This window comes from Tauraco erythrolophus, chromosome 21 (genome assembly GCF_009769465.1).
Source record: "Tauraco erythrolophus isolate bTauEry1 chromosome 21, bTauEry1.pri, whole genome shotgun sequence".
In the NCBI taxonomy this organism is placed as follows: Eukaryota; Metazoa; Chordata; class Aves; order Musophagiformes; family Musophagidae; genus Tauraco; species Tauraco erythrolophus.
Window position 1 is genome coordinate 5,197,484 of NC_141485.1, and position 19,191 is coordinate 5,216,674.

Sequence of the window (19,191 nt, forward strand, 5' to 3'; positions counted from 1 at the left end):
GCACTTTTTTTGGAAATATTCACTGCATTTCACTGCAAAGGTGGCTATGTTTTGCCAATAGGTAAAACAAGTCCTGTTTAATGTATGTCAGAAGCAGCTTTTGCAGTCTCCAGATGAAATGTGCTGTGCAAGCATGAGTCATTATTAACACCGGTGCTAGTTTCATTTTGATCCTTTGGAGAACTGCATTGCCATCTCCAAAATGTCACATTCCCTACCTGTCTCTAAAGTGGCATGCAGCTGTTTCAGACTATAGATATGGAAGGAATACATTCACAAACGTTTAATTTCCATCAATGTTCTCTTTAATTGCGGTGCATTGCTCAAAAGAAAACCGATCTGCAGAATTCTGAACTGGCAGGACTACCCACCCACACTAAAACCTTTACTGGATAATTGCATTTACTTTCTGAATACACAGTTTTTCAAGAGGCAAAAGTCCTCAGAACCATTTAAGTAAAAATATGCAAAAAGGTGATGATAAAACCTTCATAAATAGCATCCATTTCCTCATAAAGTGAAATTTTGGAAAAAAATCTCTTGTTTAGCAGACAAGATGTCCCAGACATGGCTGGGACAAAAATCCCCCAAAATAACGTCATGAGCACTGTAAAGAGAACAACAACTTGGCAAAATTCTGAATGCCACCTGATGCCACAAAAGAAATCCACCAAAGTCAAACTTCCAATACAGCATCTCCAACACCTAACTGGTATACGAGTTGCGTTCACTTAGGAACACGTCAGCTTTTTGCAACAATCTACCACATTGGCTTTGTCTCCAGACTAGAGCAAGGAAAACCAAGTATCTGCAACATACAGGACCACAAATGAAGAAAAAAAAAAAGCTAAGAAATAAAGCAAGAGAAAACCTGTGGATGGCTGAGGCTTATTCATGACAAGGAAAAGTATGGGGAAAAAACCCTGCTTTTCTCTGCCCCTTTTTCTCCAGGGATACTATTAGAACAGTGGATTTCAGCTCTATATGTAAAGCATATAGGTGATGGGAGAGAATAAAAAGCCTTCAGGGGTGTATATAGCATAGAATAAAGAGGGAAGTAACAAAAGTGTTTGTTAACTAATGCATGGCAGCTCTGTCAGGATTAATGATAATCACTGGAAGGACAGACTGAGCTTAAGAAACTGAAACTCTCAATAAGTTGATGGTCGCCAAGTGCCACTTGACGGGGTGTCCTTTTATGATGAGAACAAGGCTGCCTTGGAGAGTCAGCTGGGGAACTACCCAAGACACTGCAGAGGGGCAGCAAAGTGAGGACCACCACCTCGGTCCACACAACAGCACCCTCGGCTCACAGGTGTCCGGGGTAACGGGCAGGAAAGCATCGTGAATCGAAACTGAGTACACTAGGTGAGACAGAAGAACATCACAGAACACAGCCCTTTTTTAATACCATATGGAAAACAAAAAGGACAAGGAAGCCAACCTTCAGAAGCTCCTCTGATGTAGGCCTGTCTTGAGGAATTTTCTGGAGGCAAGAATCTACGAAGTTTCGAAAATAATCAGACCTGTGGCAGGGGGAAGAAAAAAAGATAATAAAATTCATCTGAGTTAATGACCCAGTTTAATTCATTAAGGAATCAAGATACCCACATCTGGGTGCTCCTAGCAGAGTGGGGAGAAACCACAGAGACCCAGTACTTCATACTACAGCCTCTGACATCCCTAGTCAAGCCAAAGCCCACCGCTGTTAGTAGGTAGATCCCTTTAACCTCGGCTTTCAGACAAAATGTTTCTTTCAGCTTAAGAATGCAAAAATATGGGCCAATTCAAGAGGAAGGAAAGTTCCGTATAAAGGCAGACACCCCTGTATCCCAGTGTGGGCATCAACCCTGTCAAATTCTGTATTGCACAAACTCTTCAAGGTCTCATCAGAGCCCCTGCCCCATTCCACTTGTGTGTGCAGGCGTTTTATCCACAAACTGTATTAACGCACAATTCCTGAAATGCCTTTGGCCCCTCAGACACAACTTCTACACTATTGTGCAATCTGTCACAAGTAAGACTTAAGGTCATGATTTGTTTAGTAACTTCTCTCCTTCTGTAAGCTACAATTCTGTATTTTGCCCTTTTCTTTCTCCCAACGCAGGTTTTCAAAAAGGCAGGATACCCTGAAACAGCGGCACATCAGTTGCACGGGTTTTATTTCTTTCCTCCTCCACTGCCTTCCCCCTCCCACCATGTAACAGGGAGGTTTGCTATTGCAATTTTTCAGTAAATTAAATTATTGCATTTTTTGGTCAGAAAAAATGCATAAAATGAGTTGGATGTTTTGTCAAGCCCCAGGGTGTGAAATAGCCTAATCAGAAAATCTCAGAAGTTGAAAAAAATTTCTAATGTAAGGTGCAATGTATTATGTGAGAGGCCTAGGACTACGGCTCAGAAAAACATCATTAGGAAGTTTTTAACTTTTGAAACTAGTTTACTGTGTTTGCTGTTTCAAAAGACAGTTGTTGAGGCTGGGAGGCACAAAACGTTACTACTGTGCTTTATCCTTCTGAAGTTTATGCAGCAGACACTCGCCACACACAAGCAGTGTCTTCATCTTGCAAAGCAATACTTCAACAAAACAAGACTTAGGAATTGACAGTGTGGTTGTGATTAAAAAACACTAAAACCCACATTTTTGGCTAGCTTGTGAGCTTCAAAAGTTTACTGACCCATGAAGTGAATTTTTTACAGGATTTTACGTTCTTCCAGCAGCATGACCTGTTTGTACTACATTCTAGAGTCCAAAATGCGTATTTAGTAATTGGTCAATTTTGTACATTAAATGTATAGTGAACCTAATGAGAACCTTCCAGCTCACATCCTCCCAATGGGAACCCAGCCATTTCAAGAACTCAGCATGACAAAGCACTCCATTTACAGCACTTCCCTACAACATTCCTCCCTCAGTAATACTCACCATTCATTAGACTGTAGTGTAGGGGATTCATTCTGCGCTATGTGATATAAGGCACTCATTGCGTTCATATTAAACAAAGGAGGCTTCCTTTCCGCTACACACAAAAGAGAATAATTTTTATATAGGGAGATAGTCTCATGGTTTTACTCTTTTTTTTTTTTTAGTTTACATCCCTTTATAAAGAAAACCACATCAGCAGAATCACTGTTGCCTGAACACGGAACCCCAAGCCAACCCTACCCTGCAATCAGACAGATATGTTGGCATATGTCCTATACCATTGCAGAAGATGAAAGCACTTTGAAGATTAAATGCCTTGTCCTCTCAAGCTTTTCAATTACGTGGTTTATCATAGTTGAGTTCTCTGACTCATTTTAATGTACTAAAATAGGAGTAAGTTAACAGTAAGCTCTATACTCGGTGTTTAGCCACTAAGCATTCTTGGTTTCATATACACTCTCCTCTCCTTTTTTTTTTTTTAGGAAAAAAAAGTATAGTTGCTAAAAAGCTAACAAATATTTAATTCTAGCAGGACAGCAGTGATGAAGAAAAAGCTGGTTACAACAACCATCAAATCACACTTAACTGACTAAGCACATGGGCAGGAAGTCAGTAACAGGCCAACTCTTTATACTATTTTAAGAGTTGCATTCTCTTCGGCTCTTCTCTCTCTTTCAAGCTTGTGTTACTGTTATAGACTGACACAGCATGAAAGCTTAATGAGGAAGGAGATGATCTCACTCTAACAACAAAATTGAAGCTTCATCAGAATGTTTATGGGGTAAACCTATAAAGCTCAGCCTCGCCATAAACATTCCAGAGAAGCTGGTCAGGCCACGAGGACATTCCTACATTAGGGAAAAACGCAACAGAAAACTTTCTTTCCTGAAAAAAACAAACAAACAAACAAGAAAAAATTAATGCTAGTTTTTTTATTCTGCTTTTTAATTTTGAGTCGAATAGTAGCAGTAAACCATGTATTGGAGATCATGGTTCACTAGATGCTATCAGAAGATGGACTAAGCCCTACAAATTTCTCAGAACAGGTAAACTGAGGAGTTAAGCTTTTCCTCAAATGTAGCACTTTACCTTCTCTAATCTGTCAGATAAGCGGTTGCTGCTATCGAGGATCAGACTGATTATCCACTAAACTATTTTAACTGACGCCTTGAACTATTTTAACTGACTGTTCTCCCCAGCTTTTTTCCTCTTAACTCACCTGAATAAAATATAAATCTTCAGGAAACACCGAAACTGAGCCCTCAATGAGGCCATTTCTAAGACTAAGTAATACTTTGAGAAGATTACTAGATGTCTCATTTTTTACCTTCTTCCCATGCTCATTCAAACCAAGGCGAACGAGATAACCACACTGACCCAGCCTACAATGCTCTACTGCCCTGACCTAGTCTCACCTCCCACCACGCCACAGACGAAGCCTAATGCTTCATATTGCAAAAAGGCAGCGTGCAGGAAGGCACCCGGGGGCGTGGTGGCCATGAGCTCACTGCATTCCTGGAGCGCTGCAGCCAGCCAAGCTCCACTCGGAGCAGAATTCTGTCATGACAGTCACACCCCTTTGACTCGCTTTATATTGGCAACCAAAAAAAAAACCCACAACCAAAAACCCTTCTCTGCTCTGAAGAAAGAATCTATTTCACGTCCTGGAAGAAAACTAAGTCGACAGTTTGGAATGCCAGACAGTATTTTTAGCTAAACTGTGCAGTTCACATGGATTAACGTGTTCCTGAGAGCTCTTGCTGCCCGGCCAGGGCTGCTCCTCCACCCAGGTCGGTCTGGAGTATGAGCAATGAGATCTGACAAGGATGGTAGGATGGCCTCAGGTGCAATGAGGAGCACTGAGCTTCGCCATCCCAAGAAAACCTTACAACTAAGTGCTTCTACAGAGCTGGATCCTGACTAAAATCTGAGTAGTGCTGTGCACGGTGTTGTCCTTCAGCGAATGTATTTTTGTTTCAAGAAAATACTATATGTTAAATTTAAATGGAATGCCATACTAACACAGACCTTTTAATTTGATGTTCTGCTTTAAGGAGTCTGTTCTAATTGCAATGCCACCATTTCTTTTGGTTTTGGCTTATTGGTTACCACTTCAAAACTGGATTATTCCGTACCTTTTTTCTTTTTTTTTTTTAAAAAAGAGATTTTCCAGCCAAATCTATTCACAAGTGACAACATACAGTGAATACAGCTCTGAAGTTGTCCACTATCCAAAACATCATTGTTGCAGAACTCATCAGTATATCTTACATTTTCGTGCAAACAATATAAATTTACACCATTAAATATGCTTTCACACTAGCACTTTTAAAGGTTCACTTCTAGAGCTGTTCAGCAAATAGACTTTTTCAGTTCAGAGGTTAACTGCCTCTCCCACTGAATGAGAACACCTTCAGTGATATAGCTTGGCTATTTTCTTTGTCTATATAACTCTTTTTCTTTAGGTAATGAGAACACCAGTTCAATAAACATGAAATTGAAGAGCTGGTCTTGAATTCTAGAGAGCACATTTAGCTTTCTTCTCTAAAACCCAAGTCCCAGAGAAACCAGGACAAGTAACGAACTATAGATCTTCTGCACTGTAATTCAGTTGAGTAAATTCTAGGTAATAAATAACTCCATTTTATAATTTTTCAAAGAGAATAACTTACCTAACTCAATACAGGTAATTCCAAGAGACCAAACATCTACTTTGCCATCGTACTGCCCTTCATCCATGGCTAAAATCACTTCTGGGGCCATCCTAAAATAGGAAATTGGTGCTCAAAATTTTGGGCAATGGAACACATCATCATCACCAGTATTTCAACGAAACAGGCCGTTTCACTGATTTCAGCTACCGTAAACAAATCATTCCCCCAAGGTATCAGGCATGAACAATGGGATACTGGGAACAAAGACCAGGCACCCACACTAGCACGAGCCTATCCAGAGGCTGCGTGATGTTCTCCTGTGCTTTGCCCAGCTCTCCAGTTACGAGTATCACCACCTTCTCGCCCTCCCACATTTCCAATAGTTTAGCTGGCTGGCCAACTCTGGTGAAATAATTATAGCATGCAGTTGTGTAAACACCATAGATTAGGTGTAAGAGATCAAAAGCATACAAGGGATCTGCAAAGGATTTTGCTCAATGAACCTGGCCTTTCCTATGAAAGAAAAAACACTTCAGTTATTTCAACAACCAGACGCAGTGAGAACATACGAATTGTTAAAACCTCTGGGAGGAGTGATTAAAATACATTACAGATGATTCAATCCCACCTCTACCATTTAAAGTCAGAGTAAGTAGAACAATAAAATATTTTTATTACTTTTTGTGAACTACAAACACAAGGATTCACAATTTCTTGAAGTCAGAGCCTAATTACTACTTAATCTTTTTTTGCAAAGTACATTTTATCACTACCACAACTGGAAGATTACACAGCTAGCTCCAACAAAGCCCAAGTATATTAAATACCCAATAAATGATCCTTTTACTTCACAAAGCCAGAAATGTGTAAAACTCTTGGCTTACCAATATGGCGTCCCCACAAATGAGTTGGCAGGAGATGCTATGGAAGCAGACCCAAAGTCAGCAAGTTTCACCTGTCCCGGCTCTGTCAGCAGGATGTTTCCTGCCTTGATATCTCTGGTTATAGAATACAAACGTCAGTATTATTCTTCCTCAAAAAAGAAAACTTTCTATACGACAGGCTGCAAAACACGTCTGCATTCACATGTCCAGGCTGCAAAATACCCACATTTCCTCCAAATATAAAATCTTTTAGGTTAATAGCTTAACATGGCCCTTGATCTTGGAATCTAGTTTTTCTTAAAAATCAACTTTAAATGACACACCTGGATAAGCTTCATGTACAGTTCAGCGATATCTTCTGAGCCAACTATATCCTTTGTGTTTTTCAGAACATCCTAATAATGTAACTATTCAAATCCCTCACCCTACTAAAACGCAGCATGTACCTTAAATACAAAGAACATTTGCATCCCGTACTTACCATGTGCTTCTCCACACGTGTGTTCATGTAAAACTGATTTTTCAAGCATTAGCACTCCCCCCCCACGCCCCCAGCACTCTTTGCCTTGCAGTTGCTACGAGCTATGGAGGTGAACTCGGCCTGCCTTGCTATTCATTGCTTCAGGGAACAATCAGCATCCTATCAAGTACTGAAAAGCTTAGCAGATTCAAAGCAATTCTTCAGGAATTATGAACATCAGCTGTAAGAGATAGTGCTGAAGGAGATACACAGCTCACTAGTATTTCACTACTATAAATCACTAGTTTGGGAGCACACGAACACTGTGAAAAGAAAATTTCTGCTTACAAATACTAAATTTGAGATGAAGGGGATACAATCAACAAAGTAAATTACCTGTAAGCGTGTGAGATAGGAGAACTATAACCACTTACCTATGGATCATATTGTGAGAATGCAAGTATGCTAATCCCTGGAGAGCACCATGGGTAATTGCTGCTATTTCCACTTCTTGCAATGGCTTTTTATGAACTTCAGGAAAGAATTTATTTGAAATTCAATATTAAAGAAAACAATGGCAGTTTTCAGCATGCAAGTGAGTACTGTTAACAATGTAAACAGAGAGAAAATACTAAAACTTCATTTTTACTAGGTTCAGTGCAAGAAGCAAATGTAGAAATAGTTCCCAGCGTAGCGTACATTCTTTAATCAGATGTAATCCTCTAACTGCACAACAGCAGCTATTTACTCTCAAAAAGAGACTACTTTGCAACCACAATCTACATTCCTGTCAGTTCTGTGACTGTTCTCTCAAATACCTATTTGAGACTCAATATTCAATTTTCCATTAATGAAGTTACATCCCAAACCCTGGAACTTTACGACAATTCACACATGAACAAATAAAAAAACTGTAGCAACACAGATGACTCTCTGGCAGCTCAGCCTTCTGTCCTGAAAGGCTTCTGGCAAGGAAAGGAGATGAACAACTTACTGGCCACACAAATATCTTCAAAGAAATTTCACTTCAAGAAGCCTGATAGAAAAATGGCTGTTTAACAAAAGACTTCATAAAGGAAAACCCTAATGCTGCTGCAGTGCTGTTTTAGTCAACAGGCCTACAGTTGTTAGTAAGCACTAGGATCAGCAGCAAGGGTTTTCAGAAATAAATCTTGAACTGTCATGACAGGAGAACCTAAAACTCAGAAGAAAATAAACAGCTGACTGACAACTTTAACATAATATGAATCAAGGAGAAACTAGGCACCCAGGAAAGCCAATATTCTGCAGAAAAACCATTACAGCCATGCAAGAATTTGAAAAACTGCAACTTTTCAGAGGCACTTTGCCCCCAGATAACACTATATACTCAAGGACAATTCTGTGATGCTGTAACCTCCCACTTCAGTACTACACTTCTGACTTTCAATCAAATAAACGTGCGTGACATACCTTCTAGTAAGTCTGATGCTGATCCTAAACAATATTCCATAACAAGCTGCATGGGGAAAAAATCAAAACAGTCATTAGACAATCTCTAATAGTAAATGTATGTTTTCTAGATTTCTGTGGAGAAATACAGAATTCCTAGATTTCTAGAATCTAGAATTCTAGATGTCTATGGATAAATCCAGAAATAATCACTGGTGCATACAAAGCAGACTGCCATCACAAAACAAGTATTGCTTGCAACATAAGCCCCATCTCAGCACCATCACACTGACTCGTCCCACAAGGACAGCTCTAACTGGAATGACCATAGCCTTCCTGTGTAAGGTACCAAGCAACGAAACTTGTAAGGAAGGTCAAAGCATATTCATAACTCTCATATATTGTATTACATATCTTATTTTATATGTACGTACTTAACAGGAATGTTAAGCTGCTCTTAAGCTTATTGAAGAATGAAAGGGCTATTTAGGGATTTACTTAACATTTTGTCCCAGTTCAATTTCAAAAAAAGAAACTAAAACTTTTTGTCCTACAGATTTACTGAAGTCAATACATGAACAGTACTTACAATTTAAACTATTAGTTCAACAATATGACCTCTTTAGTAGATCATACTACAAAAAGTTTTGTCAATGAGAGGTGCTACATCACACTTTGTTGATAAAAACTTCCTCTGCATTGCCAATCGCATCTATTCCTATGCACACATTTTTATGCAAACAAACTAAAATAAACCAAATTTAGTTGGGAGGGGGGAAGGGTTGGGTTTTTTTGTTTGGTTAACTCAAATGTATGAAACTGGGTAGAAGACGACAGCCAGAGATAAAACCAGTTACTTAGTTTTGTCACCTAAACACATACACGCACAAATGACAATAGAAGTAAACAATATACAATAAGAGAATTTAGTTAAATAGTAGAAATATTAGCTGCTCAAAATAGACTTTAATTACAATTATCAGTAGGGATTCTAACCTATTTCATTAAAATACAACTGAATACTTACTTCTGGAACACATTCAGCCAACCTGTACCGTACTGAACCACCAATACTCAGTGGCACACCAAACACATGGTTAGATGACCTGCACGTATCTGATAAACGTGCCATACTTGCCTTCCAGTCAGCACAAGTGAAATTCTCACCTTCCCTCACAGCAAGAGAAGTGATGGATAAATTTGGTGAGTGTCCCCCCGGCTCATTATTATTTTTTTAAATATCCATCCATCAAGTTAAACACACTAGAAAAACAGCACAATCACCTTACTCTGCAAGCGAAAGGGAAAATTTCCCTTTATCTTGTTTCCAAAAGCAACACTCGATTATTCTGAGCATCTGTAAGATCCTTGGCTATTCTCATCTGAGTCTGTGCAATGCAAACGTTCAGGTGCCTCTTGAAAGCCAGCTGGAGACGTTTTAAAGCGCCCTTACCCAAGGCAAGAGAAGTGCAGAATGCAGTAGATGCTTACCCATGCTGTATGCTCCCGCAAATAGCAGCCTTTGTATTCTATACTGTTAGGGTGTTTTATTCTTTGGAGGAACTTGACTTCCTTAATAATATCCTGCCATTTCTGTAGAAAATAAAAGGAATAGAAAGACTTTACACAACTGTTACCTGGGTTTTTTGGTTGTTGTTAAGTTAGCACATCATTAATTAAGAGGCAAAACCATCTTAAGGTTCCAAATCAAAACAAATTCACATCAACACCTTGATGTTCACTGCTTAACTCCTCAACAGATCTACAGAATAAGAAGTTGATCGATTAAGCTGTGTGGGAAGGTTCTAAGGATCTCTCATCAATGTAATATTTTATACAAATGCATTGGACATACCGCTAAACACTTAACATCTGAGAAAGTCCTCAAAAAAGATGCAATCCTTTTTTTAAGGGATAGCATTTCTGTTGTCAAATCAAACATACATCCCAACCTGAAAGAGATGTGGATGGTAAGTGTCCTTTGGCAGGATCAGCTGTCTCTCAACTTAACTCTTGTAGACAGAAAGACCTATCCTTACTAGTAACTGCATTACAGTGCATGAGGCTCCATTTATCAGCTGCCAAATATCTGACTACATTCTTGATAGTGTTTCTCCATTACCAGTTTAGTCTTTACAAGGACTGACTTAAAATGAGTTACCTTCTAGATAAGGGAATGGTTCTGCAGGAATAAAAGAATAAACAGATCAAACAAAACCCAGGTTTATAAACAAGGAGGGCTCTGCCAGCGCAACTTTAAAGTATAGGAAACATCATTTTTCAATGTGTGCCTAGACACTGTGATTATTCCCCTTGGAGGAAATCACCAAGTCCTCCCATTTGCTGCACATTCACACTCCTCAGGCAAGAAAGGCAAAAGCTTGTAAATGCAACAGCAAAACTACAACTACCGGAAAAGTTTTGCAAAAACAAATGCAGTAGCTGAAACCATTTAAGTAAGTAGATGTCAACATGACCATGTTGACAGTCAAAATGTTTTTGAGAAAGAGTATCAGTTCTGAAGTTAATCAGAGGCAGAGAAACCTCACCCAACACCAAAAGATTCAAAAGCTGCTTTCCAGGTCTTGTTAATCTCTCAGCACACACTTCTCAGGCATACGTATGCAGGTAGGACTCACAGACGGACAGAGGTCCCGCATACCCAAACGCTTTGGAAAACACGTACAAAACCCAAATCCTCCCCAATAAGCATTTCAGGGTTAGAGAAACAAATGAAACCAGGGAACATGGTAGCCACAAACAAGGCAGCTTATTGACTAAGCATCTCTCAACACCAGAAACTTCATGAGAATGACATTAGTGCACTGATACTAAGCTAAACTCTCTCACTGACACTCTCGTTCCGGTGCAAGAACGACTTAGTTGCCTTTTACCTTCAGCCTCAAAAGCTTTGAGGCATTATGCAATAAAAGCCAAATCAAGAAAGCACCACACTAAACTTCCATGTTGGGAAGAGAGAGGTGAGATACTAGCCAAGATGTATTCATGATTTCCTGCGTTAAAAAAAAAAAAAAAAGCTTCGAGATCACATTAAGAGCACAGTACTACATGTTTCAAAGGTTTTTAACTTATTTTTAGAACAAAATATGTCCTTATTTTAGAGGATAATTGTTTCCCACCAATGATAAAATCTTATTATGAAACCAAAGTAAATATAAATGATACCAGAATGCCCTTAATTGATTTTCTTTACATAGGCTAGATCATAACTCTAGCAAACTTCTCAACAAAACAAATAAATACAGAAGTAAAAGAGAAAGTGTTTTAATCCTGGTCTTATTACTTTCTTCAAAATAAAGAAACATACGCATTGAAGACAAACAAAAGCTATTTCTGAAGCATGCACAGTTTGTTTCATTCATGTGAATAGAGTATTTATAGCTCACAGTAATTAAAACAGTAGGACAAGTAGTAAGTACAAATTATTCTTCCATCAGTACACAGTTAAACAAGTCACCGCAGTGACAAAATAGAAGCATGCACAGCAAATTTAACTCCAAAGGTAGAGTTCAGGGCTGCTGGAGGGACACTGCCACCCCGACCTCCTACACAGATACACACACACACACAGAAAGGAAGGAACAATCCAGCTCCTTGTAGCGCAGGTGACCAACGCACAAAACGCAGGCACAGAAAGCAAGGAGCTGTTGGCCAAACTCATCAGAGCAAGTCTGCTTCTAAGACTGGAATATAGAGACTGGAGGGAGGGAACCATAACTGCCTGGAACAACATGGCTACAATAAATACTTCTGTTGAAAAGTCATGACACGATTTGATAGATGTCATTTTCCAGAACTAATACCAAACCAGCCATTTGCGTCGTGTTGGGTTTTTCAAGACTCTGCGTTAGCACTTAAAACATTTCAAGTATAAAATGAATTATCCCTGTTAAGTGTCCTAGGGAAAACACACACATCTGGGGTGGCCGTGAAAACACAGAACGTTTCAATCTCCGAAGGCTACTTTTACAGACCTCCGCAAAGACTGCCTTAATCCCTCACTCTGGCAGTTCTTCCACAATTGTGCTGCTGTTCAGATTTTCACACTCGTTCATCCGCTGCTGGTTTGCTCTTGTTTTTTAGCTCCTCAGCACTGTTATTCCATGGAAGGACATGTTCTGCCTTACTACTTAGCACAAGCAAGATTCCCTCTGAATATTTCACTACTGCACCCACTGCTATTACTCCTTTGTCCAGTAAGCAACGTGGTTAGTTTAAAAGGTATTTAAAATTGCATGTTTAAGGGCAACAAGACGTACAAACATATGAAACTACCATTTTTAATTTTCTTTTTTTCTTTCTACACATTTATGTGGTTCCATAAAACAGCCCTTTGTGCCTGGAAGCAAAAAGTCCTATCCATCTTTTCCAGGAGTAGATTAGGCAGAAACACACTGCGAACAGTAAATTAATTTGTTTTGTTTACACAGTACGTTCATTCACCTTTCCAGTTATAGTAAAGATCTTTGTTGCTGTAACCCAAGCCAATTAAAATCATCCCATATAGTAACTATTTGCAACAGTCAAGATTCAATAAGCAACATGTTCCACATACCTCGTTGGACTGCTTCCCACTATATGACATTTTCTTGATGGCCACCACTTCATTGGTGCGCACATCACGTGCCTGTAACATGAAAACATGATGCATCAGTTTCTTCAGGTCGTGATTTCTCAGAAGATGTACATGGAAAGCACCCCCAACGAAGCAATGAAAAAAATTTTATCCATGAGTTAGCTTTTACGGAGAGTTAAACTAAAATATCTTCCAAGGAGTGTGACTGCTGTATCTATCAGAAATTTCCTTCCAAAGCGAAAGATCACCTCCTGTTTGTGAGACAAGGTACGATAATCCTCTGTGCTCAGCATCCACCAAGTCTCTGCAGGCGCCGAGTACCGTCACTTTTAAATCAAACATCACAGCTTATATAAAAGCAGCTCTGATTCAAGTAGAATGGATTTTCCCTAAACCAACTTCTCTCCCTGTCCAGGACCATCCCAGTCAAAGCAGAAGCAAGGCTCAGCCCCCTTGATCCTTTTGAAACTTAAGCAAAGATGTCACAGGATGCACAGGAGGTACCTGCTCCAGACACTGGCAGCTTTCTCCCCAGTGCTCCCACAAATTAGCTGCTGTGTCTCAGAGGAAGGCAGATGATACAGAGAGAGATGGCAGCGATCGAAGTGCCCATCCTCAGATTCCCATTTAGGCTTTCGCTTTCTCAGTCCAGTAATATTATTATTTGCACTGCACAATACACGTACATGGTTTTTCACACTTCAAAGGCAGAATTCCCGACTTCAGATATCACCAATCCAAGGTAAGACTAGACAAGGAGTTTTGTTTTAATTTAGCACCAAAGCACTGGCTCATTCACCATGGCAGGAGAACAGGCAGCGCTGCTCCACCTTGCAGGCAGGATGGCTCCAGCCCAGACCCCAGCCTCTCCTCTGCCAAGGATTTCAGCAGCAGGGGAGAGTGGTGGAAGAAAAGACCTCTGAGTCTCTCTGATAAAAATAATCAGCTTGGATATGAAGCCAAATGATATAAATCAAAATAATGTGCATCACAGTCACTGACGACTGATGAAAAATGGTGATTTTGAATGTATTTGTACTATCAAGCACAGCCTCTCAGAACATGGATTAATGAAGTACTGGGACACTGCCTTTTGTAAAAAGGTTTTTCAGTCATGTTTTAATTCTGCTGTTCATTAAAAAGAGATTCCCAGAATTCCCTGTCAGTCTTTATTTCAACCAGTTATGATAAGCTTGAACCAACACTATTTTTAGTTTTCTTTCTGTTTGAGAAGATCCTTCCTACTGTCTCCAAGTTTGGGAGGGGGTGGCTATTTTTGTTTTTTGAGACAAAAAAGGAAGAATAAAATTCTGACTCCTGGGTCTTTACTAATTAAAGACAATCTCTGAAACATTCAAATCAGTGAAGAACTGCAATAAAACAGGCAAGCAAAATACTAGAGCAGAACAGAAGGAACACAGCTCGAACAAAAGAGTGGGTTATTCTTCTGCTCCATCTGCAGTGTTCCAGTGTAGTAGGTTTCCTGTGTCAAGCGAAAGCTATTATTACACTGCAGAGCAGGGAGTAGGGTAAGGATAATACCAAAATGATTCAGAGGTGCCAGACTTGCAGTTTCTAAGAAACTAAAACCATGAGTTGAACCAGCAAAATTCATGTCAATTATGAAAGAAAAAAAAAAAAACAACAAAAAAAACTTTCCGCCACTGCAGGATGTAACAGAAACAAATAAAGAGACAAGAGTGACCACCCTGAGGCAGTTATCAAGTAAGATAAATATATCGCCCCTTCTCGGGATCACTGCTAAAAGGAAGAAAGGTACAACTAACAACAAAAGACTAGACTGCATTTTAGAAGAGGCAGGGGGAGATTTCAGGATTATATGGATTTTTCTACTTGTTCTTTACTCCCACATCTATTTACCATCAACGTTTTTGGTCCAGGCTGCATGCCACAAAAGCAGACTGGTGTAGGGGAATGCTGTGCATCAGAAAACCTGAGCAGGCAACACCTGATTGCCTCTGCCCAACATCTACAGACCTTCACTGCTGCAGTGGGGCTGAGCAAGAGAGAACCGCCACAGCAGTTACGTTACACCCCATGAATGTTACGATCGTGGACTTTCAACTGCTTTTTCAGTTTCCCTGTGATCCTGAGTAACTGAAAAAAGACAGTTCCTAGACAAAAGCCATGAAGATGTTACAAGGCCAGCTAACTTCATTGAAATGAATGAGGCTTGTTTTACAGCAGACATTTATGCATGTATATCCTGCTTTCCCCAAAAAACTCTATACAAAGGATCAACATCTGGTGACCAGAGTAACTTCAGCAGTGATACAAGCAAAGCATGAGCAAAGAAAAGGTGGTGTGTGTCATTGGCTTTGGTAATATGCTTTTAAGCATTTATTACCAAATAATAACAATAATAACAATCCAATACTACATTGATTAGAGAAAGTTTAATTGTTTGCATTAGCAGAATCAAAATCTTGTTAAAGAAACTTAAGAGAAGTTTTTTCTCTATCTTTATAGAGGAATAAAGGTCCCAAGACATACATTCCTCTTAGTTCTTTACGCTTATTTAGTCTACACTAAACGTCTCCCTTCATATTCTTTCTCACCTTTAGGCTTCTGTTTGAAGTATGGAGTACATTACATGAAACAGTTTCAGATTCAAGCTCTTAGACCTGCTACTAGTGAAAATATACCATAATATAACACAAAACCTACAGGTTAAAACTTTGTAACACAGAAATAGCAACTGCGTACCTTTGTTGTTGGAAACTCTCTTCTTACTTGACAAAAATAAAGCCCCCAAATGGGTTGGAGCAGGAGGTACTACTTACTCTTGTCTATTTGCAAGTGCCAAATTAGAAGTACTTTCTGTCAAAGCTGCACAATCCACACACTGTCAAGTAATCGCACTCTTTAGCGAATAAATACCAACCTATAATGAATTAGTAGCCTAAAATGGTGCGGAAAAAAGAGAAAGAAGGGCCTAGAAATTAACGACCTCTCACTTTTGTCCTTGCAGAAAGAGCCCTTACCACAACTGCAAAGTTCAGGCAGTCTACAAATACCACGCGGCACCTTCTTGCTGATGTTTGGGAAGGCTGTTAGCACACAGCTCGCAGGTCACCTCTAGCTGTATGCTGCTTTTCCGTACCTGTGTGCTTTACGCACACCTCTAGAAGACACCGCATTCCTGAAAAACTTCAGTAATACTTCCACATTGGAGGAAGACAGATGTGTCAGTTCCCACCTTTTATATCCACTCTCTAACCAAAATGAGTAGATGAGATGAAGTAAAGGCCACAGGTGCGTACTGCTTCATTAGAAACTTCCTCCCCCAGATCTGTTCCCAGACAGTGGCGGCTCACAGTTTTAAGCAGGGAACAAAATTAAGAAGCTTTTCCTAATTAGTTCATCTGTGCTGCATTAAATTTGTGCTGGAAGGTTCCCAACGTGGTCTGCTGCAATTATTAACAATGAATAGGCATCTCATAAAATACTGACACAAATGGCTTTCTGAAGGAAAATTGGCAGGTTTGGCCACACCTCCTATAATTATAAATGTGAAAAGGTTTTCTGAGAAAATGGTTTTTTAATGAAGGTCTCACAGTATGTACTTTGGTTAACATACAGCAACCTGCAAACGAGGCTACCAGGAGACACCCCACCTCCGGCTGGGCTATACCACAGCCTGGGAAAAATTCTGCTGTCCAGACGTTCACGTCAAGTAAGCTTTATGCAGATGAATACTGGGATTCCTGCCTGTGGTAGGCAAGGATGTGACAGGACAAATGACAACAAAAGCACCAACACTCAGGTGTCAAACACAAAGAATGGCTTTAAGGGAGCCTAGGGGTGTGCACAAAGGGAGAGAGAACTCAATTTCTCTCAAGGGACAAGAGATGATAAGGAGATGATCAGACCAAGAGAAACGCACTGCCAGTCAGAATGGATGGAGCAGAAGTCCATGTTTCAATTTGCGGATAAATCGCCGCGTGCAGCACAGCGATGCACGTAAAAGCACCGGGCAATGGCCACATTTCCAGTTTTTCTTTTCGGTTTGTATACAAACACCTTACAGGTGCTGTGAGACTGCATGAACTGAGACTGTACAGACACACAAGAAAACACCTCTGCCCTAAACACCATATAAAAGATTCACAGTGCTTTCTTTTCCTCAATAGGTTTAAAAAAAGTCCACATCCACAGTTTGAAGATAAAAAAAGAGATAGCTAAGTCACAAAGCTACTTACAAAATAAACTGCTCCGAAGCTTCCATGGCCAATCTCTCGGAGATCTGTGAAGAGCTTTTCTGGATCTTCTTTGAAGAAGAGCTCTGCAATTTCTGGGTCCTTCAGGCTGCCCGCTCGGCTGGTTGATGGCATCCTGCTGGGCAGTTAGCCGACCGACTATCTGGGTTTAAAGTGCTGCCTCAACCCTTGGTTCATCTGTATGAATGGAGCCTCTTCAGCATGGATTACTGCAAGAAAAAGATTGCAGTCCTTCACTGATTGTCCTCTTCTCAAAGAGCCAGAAACAAAGCCAGAGCAGAGCAGTTTCCACTTTCACCAGCGCAAGCATCCCTGTTGCGTGAAGCAATACAACCTATCTGCTGGGATAATGGCATAGTCCCGCTGCGACAGCAGTCACACACTTCTACAGAACACAAACCAAAATCAAAACACAAAATGAGACACAATCCTTGCTCCAGCATCTATCTGGTCAGTCACCTGCAGAGTGGTCAACACAATCTCTCTGACCTACAGCAATACCCAGTTTGTCACCACTGAGCCCACGTTACCTTGACTCTCTCCCTCTGAAGAGTTACGCCCACTATGTCTTAAAGCGTCGTTTGGACTTTGTGAAGCGGACGACACCATTGCATACGTATGTATACATCATGGTCTTTGCAAGATAAGATATCATACAAGCACGACGTGTACGAACCACCACCATTTACTCATCCATATTTACATTTGTTAAATTGAGCTCAGTATATTTTTTTTTCTTCAGCAATTGCACTCCAGTTAGGAAGCAGCCAGTGATCCATTTTTACTAATTTCAGCATGCACATGGAGACCTCTCTAAAGCTTCTCCTTCCACAACTAAGTCAGTCATGGTCCTTTTTGTTTTTTTCTCATTTCTAAATTCATGACCTCTATCCTAAACTGCCTGTTCTTCAGAGTCTTATTTGCAATCCCCTTTTAGAGGAACAGCATCCAGAACCGGTGACATCCACTGCCACACGATGTCTGTCTTTCTACTCCACTTAAGCAGACGCAAACATACATTTTAACTGCAATAACACATGATACAGAGCCTTCTACAACAGCCCTGTGGCAAACACCTTCTTCAGAGGAACCTGCAACCTCTGACACCATTGGGAACATACAAAACCTTTTCTGCTTTCACTGTGGATTTGCTTCATTTACCCAAAGTGTGTCTTGGAATCTGTCCAGAATGAACACATATTTTCAAGTTGTGCTAAAATCTTACTGTATCTTCACAACAGGTGAAGCCAAACAACCATTACAAGTAAAATACACCTTTTTTTTCCCCTCCCTCCTAAAAGAAGGGCCTGGGTATTGGGATTTCCTCTCAATTCCCTGCAAATGGTCACCAGTAAAAACAACTCTGTGTCACTGGCAAACAGCTCATCATACAGCTTACTTCTTTCCAAAAATCTCTGTCTGGTCATCAAGACTTGAGCTTTTTTTATTCATATTTCATATCTCAAATTTGTTTTTCAAAAAAATTTTAAACACCTTCATAATGGAGGAAAAAAAAAAAATAGAGAGACAAAAAACCTGAGTTTAACCAACATATCAGAAGGCCGTACCCCTGTCCGATTTTCTTCCTCTTCTGCACACTGGAATCCACCTTTCTCCAAGCCTCTAGATCATCAATGAATCATTTGTTTTCCCCTCCGTGCGGAGCAATTCCTCCAAGGATGGAAAAAGACATACTCCTGCATGTTTCTGCTCAGTGGTACTCTTCTCCAGACAGTTGCAGCGTGTCAAAGTGCCAAAGACTGCCTGCTCCTTCTTAGTGCAAATAACCGCCAGCATCGCTCCAAGGAGAGCGCGACTGTGCGAGAGACAGCCAAGACATACCTAGTTGTAAAGTCTGCAAGGGTCTCCAGTTTTTCTGATGAAGACATGCGTGGGAGAGGGAACGCAGGGAAGGGAAGCAAAATCCAGCATTTTCATAGCTTTCCTCCAAGCAGTCAGCATTCAAAATGATTTATAACGCAACCCAAAACGTTGTTT

General features: G+C 40.2%; 1 protein-coding gene across 1 annotated transcript in view; it reads right to left on the minus strand.

The window, feature by feature from the left end:
- TAOK1 (TAO kinase 1) overlaps positions 1-19,191 on the minus strand; it is a 73,038-nt gene that overhangs the window by 24,076 nt on the left and 29,771 nt on the right. Inside the window, exons 2-10 of the mRNA XM_086624801.1 lie at positions 17,176-17,402; positions 12,932-13,003; positions 9,847-9,948; positions 8,377-8,422; positions 7,359-7,455; positions 6,465-6,578; positions 5,599-5,690; positions 2,927-3,020; positions 1,445-1,526 (exon numbers count right to left, since the gene is read on the minus strand). Coding sequence (XP_086480927.1) covers positions 1,445-1,526; positions 2,927-3,020; positions 5,599-5,690; positions 6,465-6,578; positions 7,359-7,455; positions 8,377-8,422; positions 9,847-9,948; positions 12,932-13,003; positions 17,176-17,307 — 831 coding nt within the window. The 5' untranslated portion in view covers positions 17,308-17,402. The remainder of the gene's footprint in view (positions 1-1,444; positions 1,527-2,926; positions 3,021-5,598; positions 5,691-6,464; positions 6,579-7,358; positions 7,456-8,376; positions 8,423-9,846; positions 9,949-12,931; positions 13,004-17,175; positions 17,403-19,191) is intronic.